Below are 18,186 nucleotides of genomic sequence, written 5' to 3'. Positions count from 1 at the left end.
TATATAACTAAAAAATGTTTTCTCCTTCTGCCTTTTTTTATGTGATTTGAAAGACCTTTTTTCGGTAGAATGCTCTGGGATGACAGGCTTCCTGCTGTGGGAAAGAAAAGGGAAAGGGGAGCAATGGTTCAGAAAGACAGTATTTGGAAAGTTGTGTGATGGATACAAGTAATACTTCATGCTCCTGCCTCTGTAAAGGTATCCAGGGAAAACAGCAACAGGAGTGTAGTTTCTGAGTTGTTAATAGGATAGAGCTTTACACAGCTGTGGCACTTGAAGAGCCTAACTCCTTCCCAGGTGATGACTATTGGAACACGATTGTGGGAATGACTTTCAGGTGGTGAGTTGCCATATTTACAGGCAAAAACGTGTGGAGCATTTGGACAAGGAGATGTCTGCAATCTTGAAGTGAATCTCTGAGAAGTGCCTGAGCTCATTCTCTAAGTTGCCTGATGTGTATTCTCAGAAATGGCACCACTGCTGTTGAGGTGTTACTGGGGGTGTGTTAGGATGTGGTTCAACCCTCAGTCAGCCGAGAGGCACAGTGAGACCCGTGGCTGGGGGACTGGAAACTTCATGTCAGGTGTGAACCAAGACACAGCAGTGCTGGTGCTGGTGTTGAGAATTTCAATCAGTATTATGCAATACCAGTGAATGAGAAAATCACGTGCATTCAGTTGACAAAGTGTCAACCCCAGTGTCATCTGCCCCCTTATCCCTCTGGAAGTTATGGTGCAGGAGGTGAAAGGAGCTTCTTTGCTTTGGGTGACATCATTAATGTTCTAGATTGAGCTGGAGTTCAGGTGTGTAACTCTGCAGGTGGTGTTCATTTGATCAGCTGATAGTTGAGGATAACATTTTAAGCTGCTGCAGCTAAGCCCAAGGAAGTTTATTTTTTCAAGACCAGATTTCTTTCTTTAGTGGTTATGGAAATACCATGCTACTTTAATGCCATTTTTCTTGGGAGCTTTAAAAGTGCAGTGTATGAAAGACAGGATTTACCAGTATTTGGTCCTACTTTGATTCTCTTGCTGCATTTTTGAAGGCACGTTGGCACTAAGCTTGCCTGTGTGTAAACCTCCTGGAGCTGTTAGCAGGACTCCAAGGCTGCTTGTTAGCTTTTATGAGACAGGCCCAAGCCATTAGAAATTTGGGACTAGATCTTTAAATGAAAGCAGAAGTTTTGCAAAATTTGTCACAGGCTGAAAAGTTTTTGAAAAAAATAGCACGTATTTAGTGTTCATAATTAGTTGAATGGAGCTTAAGGACATGACAAAGACCTGCACCAGGACAGAGACTGTTAAATGGTGTAAAAGTCAGCCAAATTTGGTAAAGGTAAGAAAGGAAAGACAGCTGTAGCAACCTGCATCTTCATCCATTACCATGTGGTCAGGTGGCAGTGATCCTATTTACATCCTTGGTTTTAAAAGAGCTGTTTTTCTTGTGGCATATGAGCTTCCTGTTGCACTCTGTATTTCAGAGCTCACTCTCAATAGAAGGGGGCTGTCATGACATCCATTTGATAGTTGTGATATCAGATCCTGTAGAATATATCAGGGAGCCAGCCCCACAGTTCTGTGTAATGTTGAAGGTACTTTCAAAAATGTGATTCTCCTTGGAGTGTTTAGCATGAAAGGTAAGGTATGAGTAAATCCAGCAGGAAAAAATGCTGCACTGGTTGATGTGTTTTCTGTTGGGTTAGTAAGCTGTGAGCATTTCTACAGGGTGTTTCTCCTGGGTGTGCTGGTCCAGCTGATGCTGACTGAAGTCTGGTTTTAAGTAGAAGGCCTCAAGGCTGTCAGTGCTTCATTTGTTTCCTGCTATGCATTTGTTTGGCCTAAAATTGTCTTCCTGCTTTTCCTGGTTTTTGCAGCTGTTTTTAACATAAATACTAACTTTGATATTTAAGGAAATACTGTTGCTTCCTTGAATGGGTGTAAACTGACTACATGATGAGGCAGAAGGAGGAGATGTGGCTGCATCACTGCTCTGGAATTTGGGACCTACTGGCTGTAGTCACACCTGTGTCCCAGGCGTCCTGTGGAGAGCTCTGTCATTTAAGTGTTGGGTTGTTATTTGGTTTTTTTGCAGTACTGAAGCATGTGCAGTGGGATGAGACACAATGTAGAAATGCCAGTTCTCCATGTAAAGCAAGGTAGGCAGGGTTTCGTACTGTGTATAGGAAGTGAACAAAGAGCAGTCTGGAGTCACTGTTGTTCATTTAATATCTACTTTAAAAATGTTTAGTAGGTCTTTCCGCCCTCAGTGTTTAAGAAGGTGAAGGGATGTTGTTTGGTGATGTGGGGTCTTAACTGCAAAGAACTTGTAGTAGCTTGCTAGAAAGCAAAAAAAATATATATAGCATTGCAAATATGTCAAACACTTTGCAAAGTAGAACATAACCAAAAGAGCTGATTTATAGAAAGACGGACAAAACTTTTTATGCAGAAGGGTTTGGTAGAGACAGGTGGAGGAGAAAATTCTGTGAACATAAAGGGTTTTGTGTTTAATTCAATAGAAGTACAGTTTGTGGCATAAGGATGGGTGGGCATTTCACATGGTGTATTTATTTATGTCTGCAAGAAAGTGCAGAGTGAGGATGTCATCATCTATCCATGTATTCCTTTAGCCTTGGTGTGACAGGCAGCCCTTGGAGGACCTTAACTTCAGCTGTCAGCCTTGTTGTATTAGTGCCCTCAAAAATTGTTAGGCATGAACTTAAGCTCCTAAAACAGTGAAATATCTAAGGGGATTTTTTGCTTTAAAATGCTTTATTTCTATATTAAGACAAGTCTTAATACGCACATCAGCATATTGCATTTATATATTTATTCTTCAGGATAATGGCAGCTTGTGGATTGATGTGAAATCAGTTGCTGTCGCTGCATACTGATGCTGTTTGGGGGGGTGAATATGTATTGCCTGCTCTGGCTGCCTTCTAGATGGGAAATGCTACAGCTTTTTAAAGACTTAACTTAAGGAATTGTATCAGTGCATGCAAACAGTCACTTTAACAGGTACTTTTCCCAACCAGACTGTCCATTTCACTAAGTGCTGTGTTTCTAGAAGTGGTCAGTGCTTGCCATTTCAGCAAAAGGATATTAAACCTTTATTACAAATTTACTCTGTGTTTTATGCAGGGAGGAGGGGTTTGCTTGCTCACCTGGTGAGTTGTCAATTGGGACATGTGAAGTTACTGAGTTTCCAGTGTCTAATCTTAGGTTTCATGCCTTGTGTACTCAATGTGCATTGCATTTAGATGTGCTGCTTGCTCTGCAGTCAGCTTTTCAAAACAATTGGTATTTTTATTATGGCTTATAAATGTAGTACTTCTTTACTTCCACGTTTCATTTCTTGGAGTTTCTCCTTGCTTTCCTCAGGGTTGTGAGGTGCTTTTGAATGCTGGTGTTATTTCTGTTCTGGTTTGTCACCAGCACAGTGATTAATCCTGATCTGCTGTTTCCCAACACAACATGACAGGAAAATAGGCACAGGCCTTAATTGAGTCCGTAATTGTGTGGGCATTCTTCTGTGTTTTCAGTGCTCATCCCAGCACTGATGTGTCACTCACCGCGTGCACGAGTCAGACATCTTGGTTTGGTTCTCTGTAGGGCTTGGGTTTTGTTCAGTGAGCCTGTGTCAGATGCTTACAAAAATAAAACTGGCATGAACTATACTTCATCTTCTAAAATGCAGGTGGTATTCTATTTAATGCTTGACATTGTGCTGCTCTGTACTTGCAGTAAGTGAAAACTGGTCTTTTATGTAACAGATTGAAACTGTTACTGATTTTTGTTTTCTCATGTGGGTTTAGCAACTAGATGTGTATCATCATCATAGCAGCTATGAGTCAGCTCTGGGTGATCTGTGGTAGTAAGCAAGTTCTTAACTGTATTAAATGCTTTCAAGATTTGATTATAAGCTGGTGTTTTCCCCAAAGACTATAGTTGGACTGGATAATATAGTTTATTTAATTTGTTGTATTCAAGTAGCTGTGGAACTGGTTTTGCAGAGCCTTCTTTGTTTTTGGCTTGTGTTTTAGCTTGTACCTTTAAAATGTCTTTGGAATGGCTTGTTTCTGGCATATCGAAAGGTAGGCTGAGTTTCCTGCAAAACCAGTACTGTTCAATCCAGAAAAAAGTCACTTAGAATGAAAATCTTTGTTTGCTACATGCATGGCTGAAAATACTTGTTTTTGTATTAGGAGATGTTGGGTTGCTTTAGATAATTGTAGTGAATCTTTGGGCTTGGTAACTCTTCAGGAAGATATCTTGTGTGCTTTACCCCAAAAGGAATAAAACAGCATCCACTCAGCCAAAGGATTTGTTCTGTTTTCTCAAGGGTTAAGCTCCAGATTTCTACTTAACTGAAGTGACAGCAGGATGCTTGCCAAGTTCCTCTGCCCATTGTGGAACTTGGTAGATGGAAGAAGGGATGCTGCTGTCTCAGGCTTGTGGGTAGCTATGAGGACCAGCTTCAGTTAGCAGAAACTTTTGGGAAAAGAAGTAGCTTAGAGCCCTTGGTCATTAACCTTTGGGTTGCAAAAAGCCATTGCTTTATACTGAGGCATCTGCATGTTCTTGCTGTGGAGCACCCTCGTGAGTGACATCAGACATCCCCCATCAGCAAAGCCCCCTCAGACCTGGGGTTAGCATTTCCTTAGCTCTGATTCTTGCAGAATATATACCCACCTTACTGTGCTCCATCAATCAGCAGGTCTCACAGCCAGCTTCTCTTTAAATGTTTTGCAGTGTCCTTACTTGATTTTCATCCTTTCAGGTGTACATTATTCAGGTCAGTGTTGGCAATCATCAGTGGACAGTCAAACATCGTTACAGTGATTTCCATGACCTGCATGAAAAGGTAAGAATGTTAAAACTGTGACCTTGGTATCTTACAAAACTTTGTACAGTTCTTGTAGTTCTGTTTTACAGAGTGATTTACATAATTTCTTTCTTCAGCAAAGAAAGAGAATATCTGCCAGATGCCATTTGAACTGCAGACTAAGTTCTTTTTGTGAGAACATTGTTACTTGCCCCTCTTGCACTCCCCTCTTGTACTGGGGGAGGTTGCCCAGGACAGCTTTAGCCTTGGGTGGAAGCTGTGTCAGAGAGGAGAGTTCAGGCTGGAGTCAGTGAACTTTTTGGTAAGAAGGATGTTTATGATCAGCTGATTTGGGGCCAAAGTCTCATCACAGTGGATGATAAAAACATCCTTAAAGTAGCATGGGATATTTCCCAATCAGTGCTGATAAAAAACAAAAATGGGGAAAAGTCTACTTTATTCAAGAGTGTTCTGTTTTCTCAGAAATGCACTGGTTATTTTGTTGTTTTATCACATTTGTTGCATTCTGCCCTGGTACTGAGAGTGATTCTTTGAGCAGACACTGTTATTAACACTCTGATCATTCCATGACAAAATGTTCTTTCTGAAAATACGTAGTACTTTGAAGGCAGTAGCTAAATTTACTGAAGTAATTTTTTTTTTGGATCTTCCCAGCATCAGGCAATATGCACTTAATGTGTTCCATTGCATCTTTTGTGCAAGTTCAGATGGTGTGTCAGGTATTAGCTCTGGTCTTTGTCTTTCAGCTTGTTTCAGAGAAGAAAATAGATAAAAATCTGTTACCTCCAAAGAAGATCATTGGAAAAAATTCCAAAAGCCTTGTGGAGAAAAGACAAAAGGAACTGGAGATCTACCTGCAAACTCTGCTGCTCAAGTTCCCTGTTACTGCACCAAAAGTTTTGTCACACTTCCTACACTTTCATTTATATGTAAGTTCATGTTTTTAGTGTCTGAATAGAGGCCTGAGTCTCTTTCCCTAATTCTTTGACTTGGAGAGAATTCTGTGGAATCTTCATGAGTTTGCTGAAATGATTCTTTTTCAACATTTTGCACAATATAACAAAGCATATTTTTAAGATTTTTGACACCACTATTTATTGCAGTAGACACTGTGCTGGGAAATAGTGTGGGCAGGGACTCTAAGAAGAAAAAATAAGTGCTGGCAGGAGAGTTAGAAGCTGTGAATAAATGTGAGGCTGAATTGGTTAGGCTGAAGTCAAAAGTGCTGGCTCTCAAATGAACATTGCATAATGGATCCACACCCCCCCTACTTAGCTAATGGCTGGAGCTGTGGTTCACACTGAAACAGTTTCCAGTAGCCCAGATTAAGAAAAATGATGCTTCTCTGTGGAAGCACAATGATGGAGTGGCCTTTGGAGAAATAGCTCCAGCAGACAGAATGTTACGGTAAAGGATGCTTGAAGCAAGAAGCAATTACTTGATTTCATGTTCAGATTGCAATTTGTTCATCTCTTGTGTATAGTTAGGCTTTTTTTGCAATATGGCATCATGTTGTAAGGGGGAGAAGGAATTTCATCAAGAGGAAAAAGCACTGGAGAACTGAGTGGAAAGGAGGAGCAGTAACTGCTTTGGGGTGGGATGTTTTGAGAAGGCTCTTCAGGATTTCATAGAAAAGCTTCGGAAATTAGTCACAAGTGATCAGTTAGGTGTTAATTAAGTTTTAGCAACAAAAGAAAGCCTGGTTTAGTTATGTTACGTGAACATCATTATCCTTGTGAGACTTCAGAGTTACTTAGATAAAAATAGTAAAAGGTTTATTCCACAGTGTTGCTATAGCCTTGCAGGCATGAGAGAGAAGCACAGATTTGTAACTATCAAGCCCTCTGAGATGAATTTTAAATTTATTCAAAATATCTGACAATGTAGGGAGAATTCTGTTCAAATAAACCAGAATTCCAGTGATCACCAGCAAATTGCATAATTTTTCTGTTCTGTGCTCTATCTTGTAAATGATGTCTGTTTCATTAAAGTTTCAGTATTGTAACTTACACATGGTTTTTATGCAAGCAGAAGTTCTTCCTTGCCCCCGACTTATTTCTCAGGACTATTTTTTTCCTCTTGTAATGTAATCTTGTTTTGCTTTTCCAAAGAGCTAGCAATATTTGGATATGAATGCTTCCCTGTTTCTAAACTGCTCTTGGATATTAAGAGGAAAGATGTTGCTTAATCTGCATTTCTTTGCTTTAGGGGGATCTGACTTAGTTGTAAACTATTGTTTTTTTGCTTGGAACTTAAGAATACTTTTAAATATTTACTAAAAATGTGTTAATTATTCAGGAGAAAAGCTAAATATTTACTGAAGTAATTCTACTGGAAAAAATGACCTTTCTGCAGAACTTTGATCTTTTAAAATATCTTCATTACCAGACAACCCATGTACGTACTCGAGCTGTTATAATCCCTGATATTGCCTCATTAATTTATGTAGGAAGGCTACAATATTTTTGTCTATTCTCTTTTGCAGTATTTCCAGTAAGGATTATTTAATTTCATTTCCCACGTTAATAGAACTAAATGGAGTCAAAATACCAGCCATTGATACATTAAAGTCACTTTGAAGCCTTTAGTTGTTGTTGGGTACTGCCTAGCAAAGAGAAACAGTTGCATGTGACAGCAATGTAGAACTTTATTGTTACTTTGACATTGGAAAGGATTTCTGCAGCGATATGGGGATGCTTATTTTGTTGCGTGGTCTTTGTCATCTTACAAGATTGGGTTTGTTAACTTAACATGTAGAAAGTTTTGCAGGAGAAGCATTGAGTACCCACAAACTGCTGTTCAGACACACCTGCAAACAATGGACCTCTGTGGGTGTGATGCATTTAAGTAGTTAGAGCTAAGACAAGAAGTCTCTTGTAGATCTGATAGAGGAATAGAGTTCCTTTTTTTTGTCTGCTAGTCACTGAACAGTCTAAGTCATAATCTTGTTCCAATTATAAATGTAGAAAAAAAATTTTGGCTCTGTGTCCCAGATGACAAAAGAGATACAGAGTAGAGTTTTCAATTAAGTCTGTGCTTGCCAGATGAATGTAACTGGCTTATTCAAATGTGAATCAGAATTGTTTAATTTATTTTGGAATACAGCTTTGAGCTTGTTGTTCTCAAAACTATGGTGTGGAGGCTTTGTTTGTCCTCAGTGAATGGGGTTTCAGTTGCACTAAGAATGTGATGTTCTAAAATCCTTGCCTCATCAAATGAACTGAGCTGTCTGCTGCAGATGTCCTGTGGATGTATTCCCTTCTTCTGAATCATGAGGTATTTGTCAGCAAAGTAAACTCATGAAATATTCATGTGGCAATGATCCATAATATCTGTTCATACTTTGCAGCTACCTTAAAATGAGATGTTTGTCTAGGGGAAGCTTCACCCTCACAAATAGTTTTATTTTGTTCTGTTTGTGGGCCTTTGAAAGGGAGCTGTTGGAAATGCTCAGAACTATTTCTGGACTTGCACAGGGACTTTGCTTTTTGTGGAGAGAGGTGTGCCCAGGTGGGAAATACTTGTACTGATCTTTGTGCACCTGCAGATTCAGAAAGTACAAATCCCTGCACTGGGAGTTTTCAGCCTTTCATGCTGAAGCTGTCAGTGCCAGGAGTGGAGGTTGAGCACCTGGGTGGGTCCAGGAGGGGAAGAGGGATGATGAGAAGAGGAGGGGTTTGCGTTACTTTGCAGCAAGCACAGTAGAATTGAAGTCAAGAAGACTTAATTTTTATATCTCTTTTTCTGTAGGCCTGTTAATCTAAAGCATTCTCTGTGTCAGTGATATTCTGAGGAAATGTTGAGTGCCTGAGGCATTAGAATGGTCTTAATGTTAAAATTTGAGGAACACTACACTAGTAATATTTTCTTCAAAACAGAGCTGCCTTCCAAGTTGGGCTAATGATGGCTAGTAATAACTTGCTCTAGTTGCTGCTGCCCTTTTATTAATGTGTGAAGAATGAGATTTTTAAAATTCACTGTCTTTCATCTTGGAAGTGAAAATCACATGAAATAAAACAATGTCAAGTAATTTCTAGGAATCATTTTCAAGTTACAAAGAAATCTATAAAAAAGTCACCCCTGATTTCAGTTAAAAAAAAACCACAACAAACCAGTCCTCTCCCACAGCAAAAAAAGGATACTTCACTAAAGGTCCAAATTAAAAGATTGGAACCATAAGTATGCAAATAACACTAATTGCCATGGTTTATTGTTTGCAGGAGATCAATGGGATCACTGCTGCATTGGCTGAAGAGCTCTTTCACAAAGGTAAGTAACTTGCAGTGTTTATTCAGGAATGTTTTCTTTGTTCATGCATTCACATCTTTCATATTTTACCTCCACACAATGAGAGATCTGCTCTTCCATATCCGACTAATACTTTTTCTCTCACTTCTTTCTTTTTGTCTTTTTCTTGCGGCTTGCACTTTAATCTAAGCTGCATTTTGTGAGGAGCTGCAACAGTCTTGCAGCCACTGTTGGAAACAAGAAATTGGTGAACATATGTTTTGAAAAGGGCCTCCTAGTCTGTGTCCTTAAGAGACAGGATGTGGCAGTGGTGATCAGGAGCTTTTGCTAAGCTCTCTGTCTCAGTGTGTTTTAGTGTAACCTGTAAGGATGCTTGGTCTGTGTTAGTGAGTCCTGACAGTCAGTGTACTATATGTAAGACATTACTTTATATATCTAAATATTATTCTTGCAGAATTTGGGAAAGAGGAGACCTGGTCAGTTAATTTAAGGGTGTGCTTTTCTGAGGCTGGCAGATGAAAATGAAAAGCTCTTACTGTAACTACAACAGCTCCAGCTGCTCCATTAACAGCAGGAGGCATGTGAAAGGATTAATCCCTGCTGTTTTTGTTTTGAAGGACATGCAAGATGCTACTTTATAATTCCAGTTGGCTGAGGCGTGGTAGGCATGATAGGTGAAACATGCTTCTGCAATGCCATTTCAGATTTTCTGGCAGAAAGTTACCTTTAGGTGAAGCCACCTCAGAGAGTCCATTCACCAACTTTTGGAATATCTTAAGCTGGTGAAGAAATCTTTGCTGACTTTCTAGTGCCTGCAGTCTCACTGATATGAGAATTGTTGATGTGTCACTGACTGCTCTGTATTAGTGTAACCTTCCAGTAATGTATGTGCAGCTGGACTCTTGGACTTGATCCCACTGAAGCTGAAGGGAATTTTACTCCTCAGAGCATTTCTGAGAACTCTGCTTATCACAAAAGCTGATGCTTTCTTGTCCGTGAAGTCAAACTGGTGTCCCTAAAAGGAAGAAAGATATTCATTCCATGTGTGTGTTCCAGCTGCTGTATCCTACGTTGAGCTTATGGTGCCTTCAGAGAGGCTTTTATGTGCTGCTTCCTGCTGTTCCTACTGTTAAATTGGATTGTGAAATTATAATTAGATAAGGCGTTTTCTGTTCTGGGCATTTGCTTTGGTACTAGCATGCAGAAAATCCCCATACTTTCCAAATGTGTTTTCAAAAAAACACATTCACTACAATTCTGCATTTAGGCAGCATAGCAAAAGATCTGAGGTCTGTATTTTAGATAGCAGGTGCTGTGTTTTCTTAATAGAAAAAAACCTTACTGCTATAAACTTGAAGATATATCAGGAAAAGTTTCATAACTCTTACATTATGTAAAGGAACTTGGATTCCAGTCCTGTTAAGACTGAGGGAAATTTGCCATTAGTTGCATTAGGAACTTCAGGCCTGTATAATGAGTGCTCACTTGAATACCTGAGTTATCTTGGTGTTAAAACAATTATTTTGCTACCTCAATTTTCATCTTAGAGTGCAAATGACAAATGTGTATCGCTGCACATTTTGTAGTGAAGGTACTGTTACAAGGTACTATTTTCCTTGTACCATTTATTCCTGTGTAACCCTTGCAGCATTGTGTTTGATCCTAAGCTACTCTGTTTTTCAGGAGAGCAGCTCTTAATGGCTGGAGAAGTCTTCACCATCAGGCCCTTGCAGTTGTATGCTGTCACTCAGCAGCTGCTGCAGGGCAAACCTACCTGTGCTAATGGAGATGCCAAAACAGATCTTGGGCATATTCTGGATTTCACTTGTAGACTCAAGTATCTAAAGGTGAGGTCAATGTTAAATAGGTGTTTATGCTGCCAATGCTTCAATCCACGTTGCCAAGGTGTTTGCTGTATGATGTGATCTTTTCAGCAGTGCCCTCTGTATAGATGTAGCCACAGAATTTTGCTGGGTACCAGTAGGGATGGGTAAAGAAATAAATATTGACCTCTTCAACCTTGCTTTCTTTGCAGGCACTATGGGTAGGCCACTGTATATGAATACATGTGCATATGTGCATCTGTATAAATCTTGCCCCCTTTCTCACTGTCTGACTGCATCTGAAAGTTAAAAATAAAACCCTATAAAATGCCTCAGTTTCATAGATGGCCCTGAATTTCTAGCTAAAATGCCATTTCAGAATAAATGTAAAATGACCTCAGAACAGATAGTTTTTGTCAGGAGACAGTATAACTTTTTTTCCTACCAAATAAATGAATTAGACTTTCCCTAAAGTAATTTTTTTAACACTGCTTGCTATGAGTCAAAAACTCATTTTAGCCCCTTTATTGCATGAGGAGCTGCCTTTTAACTGTGTCGTGTGTTCAAATCTGAAATCAAATGGTGGATCAGGGAAGCAAAGCCACAACTGTGCTGGTGTTCCTGGGGCTCCTCAGTTGCCTTTGTCATCCTCTGTCTGTATAGAATCCTCTAAAGGGAGGATTTGCTGGCTGGAGAAGAGCTTATTGTTTAGAAAAATCGGCATCTGCAGAATTTCTAGCCCTTCTGAATGCTTGTGAGTGGGCACATTCAGAACTTGTAAGATACATAAAACCAGAGAAAACCCTTTGAGTTTTCTCTCAAAATTCTATTCTCAGCAAACATAATGAAGCCACCTGCTTTTTATGCTGCTGACATGCTCTGTGGCCAGAATCCTATGACCATATGGAAATACCAGATGCATTTTTATTGATGTATCAGTGTAATGCTTGTTTTCTTTAAACCCATCTTGTCAATGCCTTGAACTTCATCCCTTGTAGTGGAATTAAAGACAGTGCTGACTTGGAGGGTTCAGAGGTTTCATGGAAGTTGTTTTCAGTGACTTTTCTCTGATTTTCAGCTAAGAATGGAGCCTTGGTCAGCCTTGCTTATGATACTGCTTTTTGCATGCCCCATGTGCTACAGAATGCAAGCACAAGGTGGCACTTCAAGTTCAGTGCACTTAGCTGGAGCAACTAGTATTTGTTTTCCTGAAGAGTTAACCTGCAAGTGTCATGAATCATTTCATATTTGAAAAATTGCTTGGAACTTTGGCTGTCTTTCCAAGCCACTGCCCTTGGGCCATTGCCTGTGTAAGACTGGAATGTGAACAAGTTGGATTGTGTACACTAACTCAGTTCTTTAATGTCTTAAATGCCAGGTCACTGGAACAGGGGGACCTTTTGGAACCAGTAACATTCAGGAGCATCTCTTGCCTTTTGATCTGTCTATTTTCAAATCACTTCATCAAATAGAGGTAGGGCTGAGATACTGCTCTTACGTGCTCTGCAAATGCCAGGGCTGCTGCCTATATCTCGGAACTGGTGATTCTCTGCTTTGATTTGCTGCTGGAGCTGGGGAATGCGGAGTTTAGGAGGACTGTTTCATTTGTGAAACAATGTTTTTTCAGAAGTTTTGGAAATAAGGACACAATGTTTAAATTAGAAGACCTTGCACTGTGTGTATTTTCAAAATAAAAAAGCAGTTTCCAGTATTCACACAAAACTTATACCTGAGTGCCTTTCCAGTACCTGAAAGAACTAACAAGTGGTTATAGTAGGATCCCCTATTACAAAGTGCTTTTAGTTAGGAAAAAAAAGTATGTCAAGTATTTGTGAAAATGCCCTGACGTTAAATTTTTTGTGAAAGTGCCCTTTTGGGTGTAGTGCTGCTTGCTTGATAATTTACAGATGTTTTTCATTGCTGTGCTTGCAATATAAATACCAGGGTCTCTAGCAGTTTTCAATGGGTATTTTTTGAAATACCTTCTTGACTACTTCAGGTCTTTCCAGAGAGAGACTATCCAATTCTGTCACACAGTCTATGCACTTTTGGTGGATGCTGTATTTTTTCTAGTACGTGGATGCTCTTGTCTCATTGACAGTTGTTGGTTGAGAACCAAAGTGTATTTCTGAACTCAGTGATTTATTGTCATTCTCATAGAGGAAAGAAACTACAATAGAGTGAGAGAGTCTAACACAGCAGAGAGGATAGTGCGGAATTGTATCAATTTTCTGCTTTTCTGTGAGCATGAATGTGAGGAAAAAAGATTTTAGATCTTGAAGACTTTTGAAATTGTATGTTCATGAAAGGTTTTGGATTGGCTGACACTAGATGAACACTTTCATCCCAAAGTAAGCGCTGTCCAAAAAGTAGCAGTGGTAATCTGGGAAGAATTTTTTCAAGAATGACAGAGATTTTTCAGTCTCTATCAGTTCATTGTGGTTTTCCTGATACACCTGCAAATGTGTCAGCTCTCATGGTTGCACAATGTGTGTGACTGTCTACGGAGAAGGACCTGGACAGATGCTGTAGCAGATTTTCAGTAATGTTGGTTCAAATTGAGCTACAGAAAAGGAGACATTGTAATCTTAAATTTAGTCTGTGTAATTAGCTGACTACAGGTCATTTAGATTAGTGTCCTCACTTTCTAGGCATTTCTTTTTTCTTATGATAAAAAGGACATCTGATACCCAAATGAATGTGTCTGCAGGTAGAGTCATAGCTTGAAATAGATCTCTTTTAGGTAACAGTAAAAATGCTGTGACCTCTTAAATCACCTGGGTAGTTTCACCTTGAACATGTGGGACAGGCGGAAAGTCAGTGGAGAAGCTTTGTTTAAATATATGTTTGAATTTCACTTTTCTCTAGTTATGTCTCTAATTTCTTGCTTTATCTTTGCCAAGTGTCAGTCTTTCTGACCTGATTATCTCAGGAGATTTTAAGGAAGTGCTGTAACTACTTTGCAGATTGCTGTAGAATCTGCTGTTGGAGCTTTCAGCTACCTCTTTTGTGTCTCATTTGTCTGTCCTAGTACTTCTGACTTTGTAATGTGATTTTTTTTTAAATAGATCAGTCATTGTGGGGGAAAGCTTATCAAAGGGCTGACTTCATCAAAACATGCTCTGGCCACACTGAGTGTTCGGTTTTCAGCAACATCAATGAAGGTAAGAGCAAGTTCCTCCTTCTGGTGAGTGTTCAAAGCATGTGCAAAACCAGCATGCACAACAGGGAAATGTCCTTTTGAAGTTCATGGAGTTTTCTGTACTGCCTATTGCAGGTTCTGTTTTTAAAACCATGGAATTCTAAGGGTTTTCTAACCTTAGAGAATCTCAAGTTTCAGTGAGGGAAGTGTTTGGATGTGTCCCTTCACAGGGACACTTTTGATGCTTGCTCACATGGGATTGTTGGGATAGTTTCCAAATCCATTAGCTCTCCCTGAAGATGTAAGCCAAATGTTGGTGTCCCTCTGTTAAATAGGAAATCCTGGTGCCTGAAGCCTCTGAGTTTGATCAGTGGGAGCCAGAGGATGCACTGGATTCCAGTTGTCCAGTGACAGCAATTATCCCAACCTGGAGAACTTTAACAACTTTGGATATGAGTCACAATAGCATCTCTGAAATTGATGACTCAGTGGTAAGAAGCATTTTTAATTTGTGGAAAAAATTGATTATCTGTGGCACATTATAGACAGCAAGGATTTTGGATTTGCTCTACTGCTTTTTCTGGAGAATTTTCAGTTGCACTTTATGTTGGTTATCTACCCAAGTTAGTGCTTAGGAGGTTTTGTTCTATAAGAACTTCATTTCCTTTGCTAAAGGAGAGTAGTTTTGTCATTTTGTGTTCTGTAGGCATTTCCATGAATTCTCACTTTTTGAAACATGCTTTTAGTGTTTGCCTTGGCTGTAGGAGCCAATTAGATTTTTTTTAAATTTTTTTTTTAAAGAAAAAACACCTCATGGCTCAACTTTGGAGTGGTTATCAAGGCTGGAGTTTCCTGCATATTTAAAAATCTATGACTTGCTGGCAGCTTTCTTGACATCAAAACAATATGAAAAGCATGAAAACAAACTTTGGAGTATTTTACCAGTATTTTAGAATTTTGTTTTGGAAATCAGCTATTAAGAAAAAAATTAACATTCATCACAAGAGACTGGTAAAATATGAACATAGCTTTTTACTTGAGCTGCTCTTGTGAAGCTGGAAATAGTTACATGTGTAGCTCAACCAGACATCATAGAATTGGAGCATAATTATCTTGTTCATAACTTTTTGGTGATGTAGATTTAAGATGCTTCAGGTCTGTGTGCAGGTCTTAACTGGCCTGTCAAGGCAAATCAATTCTGAGATTACAACCAAAATAAAGCAGATGCAAAACACTGATGTGAGAATTTAGCATCAAGTTCAAGGTTTGAGACCCCCAAGTAAAAAGTAAAAGAATTTCTAAGTTAAATGCATTTTCTACAAGTTTGTGTGACCTTGTAGTAGTTGGCTGGTGTAATCAGTAATGCACTTACTCTGGATTTTGGTACTATTGTCTTTATCCAGGTTTGTGTGTAGCATAAATCCCCTGGTTTCTCTGTTTGATAAGACCAAAGCAGCATTAGTGAGTTTGACCTATATTTAGTGGGGATTAACTAGGAGAAATTATTTGTCTTCAGTGAGAAACCAGGCTTCAGATTAAAATTGAATGGTGCACCTCAGAGTAACCTGGTTTTCTTATGAGCAGGAGTCAGCTCTTTTTTGCCCCAAGTCACACAGAATGCTTTCTTAATGCCAGAAGCTGGGAAGAGAGACTGTGTTGGATAACACCTTTCCATTGCTTCTGCTGGTCAGCAGATACTGAGGGAAGTGTGGCCTGACTTAAAACTAAAGTGCATTTAACACATGTGGGTTTTTTTTCCCTTCTAGAAATTAATTCCAAAGATTGAGTTCCTGGATTTGAGTCACAATGGGGTGTCTCTGGTGGAAAATTTACAGGTAAGTGATGCATTTGAAGGTGAATTTTTTACCCAGCTGGTGAGACTTTGGAACACAGATTTTCATGCTTCAGAATTTTGTTGCTCATCTTCATGGAGAGTAGTTTCCGCCCAAATAGCTGCATCTTTGTAACATGAAGTACTCTTTTAGTGATGCATTTCTTAACTGGTTCTGGATAGTTTAATTTCTTTGCCAATATTGACATACAACATTTAGTTCTTAACTAAATTCATTCACTGCCAGCTGTATGTGTGGGTTGGTAAAAACGCAGTGGAGGAAATTCCATTTCTACAGGCTTTAACCTTTGTAATGAACAGTTTCAGGTCTTGTCTTTCATGCTATGTAGTGTCCAGAAAACACTGTTGCACAATAAAATGAGCCAGCCATAAGATAGCATTTTTGTTCAGTTTTAATTGGTGTATGACATGAATTTTCTGTGCTGTTGTAGCATCTGTACAACCTTGTTCACCTGGACTTATCCTACAACAAACTTACATCACTAGAAGGTGTTCACACAAAACTGGGAAACATCAAAACTCTGAATTTAGCAGGAAATCAGCTGGAAAGGCTGTGTGGTCTTAACAAACTGTACTCATTAGTCAACTTGGACCTGAGCAACAACAAAATAGAACAGGTAACTGTTGACTTGTGGTGTCAAAATGTGTGTTAGATCAGACGCCATTTCTTTTAGTGGATCAAACTGCGAATAAATAAAAGTGGCTGTAGTGATTTTTCCTGGTTGTTGTATGTATGTAATCTATGCAAGGAATGCTCAGTCTGTGTGCTCATTTTCATTTTGCCAGTCTATATTCATGCTTTTGTTCAAATACTTCCAGATTGATGAGGTAAAAAACATCGGCAGCCTGCCATGCTTGGAGAAAGTGATGTTATCCAGCAACCCACTGAGCATCATCCCTGATTACCGCACCAAAGTCCTCGCTCAGTTTGGAGACAGGGCCTCAGAGGTGAGCCCAGTGCTGCTCCTCACCCTCTCTTCAGCCAGCTAAGGGAAGTGGTGCAAGTGCTCTGAAAACCTGATGAGTTTTTGGAGTGCATTGGAGAAGGTGTTTAGAGAGTGAAACCTTATTGATGTTACTCAGCTGTGCTCCCGGATCTAAATGAGATTTTTCCCTGCCTCATTGGGTAACAGGCTGTTAATATTGAAACACTGTTGTGCTGAAATGGTGTTAAACTTACTAAATGTTGCTGAGTTTGCATTAAAGTGATGTTAGCTCAAGGTCTAATGTGGTAATTGCTTCTGTGTAATGGTTACAAAGATGCACATGGTTTGCATTGAGCTATGGTAATATTTGATTATTCCATTAATAAAAATTGGAAAATGCCTCATTTGCAGTACTTTTAGATATTTTAACTTTTTTTTTAGGTTTGTTTGGATAACATTGTTACCACAGAAAAGGAACTAGACACAGTGGAAGTGCTGAAAGCTATTCAAAAAGCAAAGGAGGTGAAATACAAACTCAGCAACTCTGATAAAAAGGTGAGTCTGGTGAGAGTAGTAGAATGTGCAGACTACAAAAGCTTACAGAATTACTTCTACAAGTTAGATTTTCACAGAATGCACTAAATTTTCCTTAGCATTAAAATTTTTATGCTTTGTGTTTTAATGTGATACGAACTTTTACTTTTGCCTCTTTTTCCTATTTAGTTTTCAATGCATTTTTGGTAGTTATCTGACTTTCTGTTTGTGGGCTGGCTTGGGAGAGAGGAAGTGGGAGGAAAAGATAAAATGGCTTAATGGTGTACACAGTGAATTCACAGTTGACCTTAACAGCCATATTTTGTATCTTACACAAGTGTTTCAGAGCTGTGATTTTACTGCTTGCATTGCAGAGTACTGAAATTACTTCCCCAAACTTTCTTCCTGTGGGTATTCAGCGGTGGGACAGAATCAGAAATCTGAATTCTCCTTGCCTTCCCTCATACCTGGCTGTGTGCTGTGTAGTTGGTTAGTCTTACTTTGGAAATCAATGTAGAGACAGAAGAGGGTCTGTCCCTACAATGTAGAAATCCTGGTGTCATTGTTTTGACTTGTGACACTGCCAATTCTGTCAATACAGTGATTAGTCAGTGATCAGAATGGCTTCTCTAAAAGGATTCTTAGTGGAATTCCACCTAGTGTGAAAACTGAGACTTAGAGGAGGTGACCACCCCCACCACCCCCCATCCAAAAAAAAAAGAAAAATAAAAAAGCTGGCACTAACTTTCTTTTCTAAAATTGAGAAAGCTTATGTGGACTTATTCTAGTTCAGGATCTCATGTGTCCTGTGTATTT

The 18,186-nt window shown here is 39.3% G+C and overlaps 1 protein-coding gene across 4 annotated transcripts in view; it reads left to right on the top strand.

Annotated features, from left to right (window-relative positions):
- The window catches only part of NISCH (nischarin), a 29,486-nt gene that overhangs the window by 849 nt on the left and 10,451 nt on the right, over positions 1–18,186 (top strand). For all 4 annotated transcript variants that reach the window (XM_059856313.1, XM_059856314.1, XM_059856315.1 and 1 more), the window contains exons 2-12: positions 4,780–4,863; positions 5,592–5,774; positions 9,066–9,114; positions 10,777–10,940; positions 12,295–12,390; positions 13,985–14,080; positions 14,394–14,549; positions 15,825–15,893; positions 16,342–16,527; positions 16,730–16,858; positions 17,278–17,391. In XM_059856313.1, the coding sequence (XP_059712296.1) occupies positions 4,780–4,863; positions 5,592–5,774; positions 9,066–9,114; positions 10,777–10,940; positions 12,295–12,390; positions 13,985–14,080; positions 14,394–14,549; positions 15,825–15,893; positions 16,342–16,527; positions 16,730–16,858; positions 17,278–17,391 (1,326 nt within the window). The remainder of the gene's footprint in view (positions 1–4,779; positions 4,864–5,591; positions 5,775–9,065; positions 9,115–10,776; positions 10,941–12,294; positions 12,391–13,984; positions 14,081–14,393; positions 14,550–15,824; positions 15,894–16,341; positions 16,528–16,729; positions 16,859–17,277; positions 17,392–18,186) is intronic.

The sequence above is a fragment of the Haemorhous mexicanus genome, chromosome 11 (genome assembly GCF_027477595.1).
Source record: "Haemorhous mexicanus isolate bHaeMex1 chromosome 11, bHaeMex1.pri, whole genome shotgun sequence".
Classification (NCBI taxonomy): domain Eukaryota; kingdom Metazoa; phylum Chordata; class Aves; order Passeriformes; family Fringillidae; genus Haemorhous; species Haemorhous mexicanus.
This window is presented reverse-complemented; position numbering and strand designations above follow the sequence as displayed.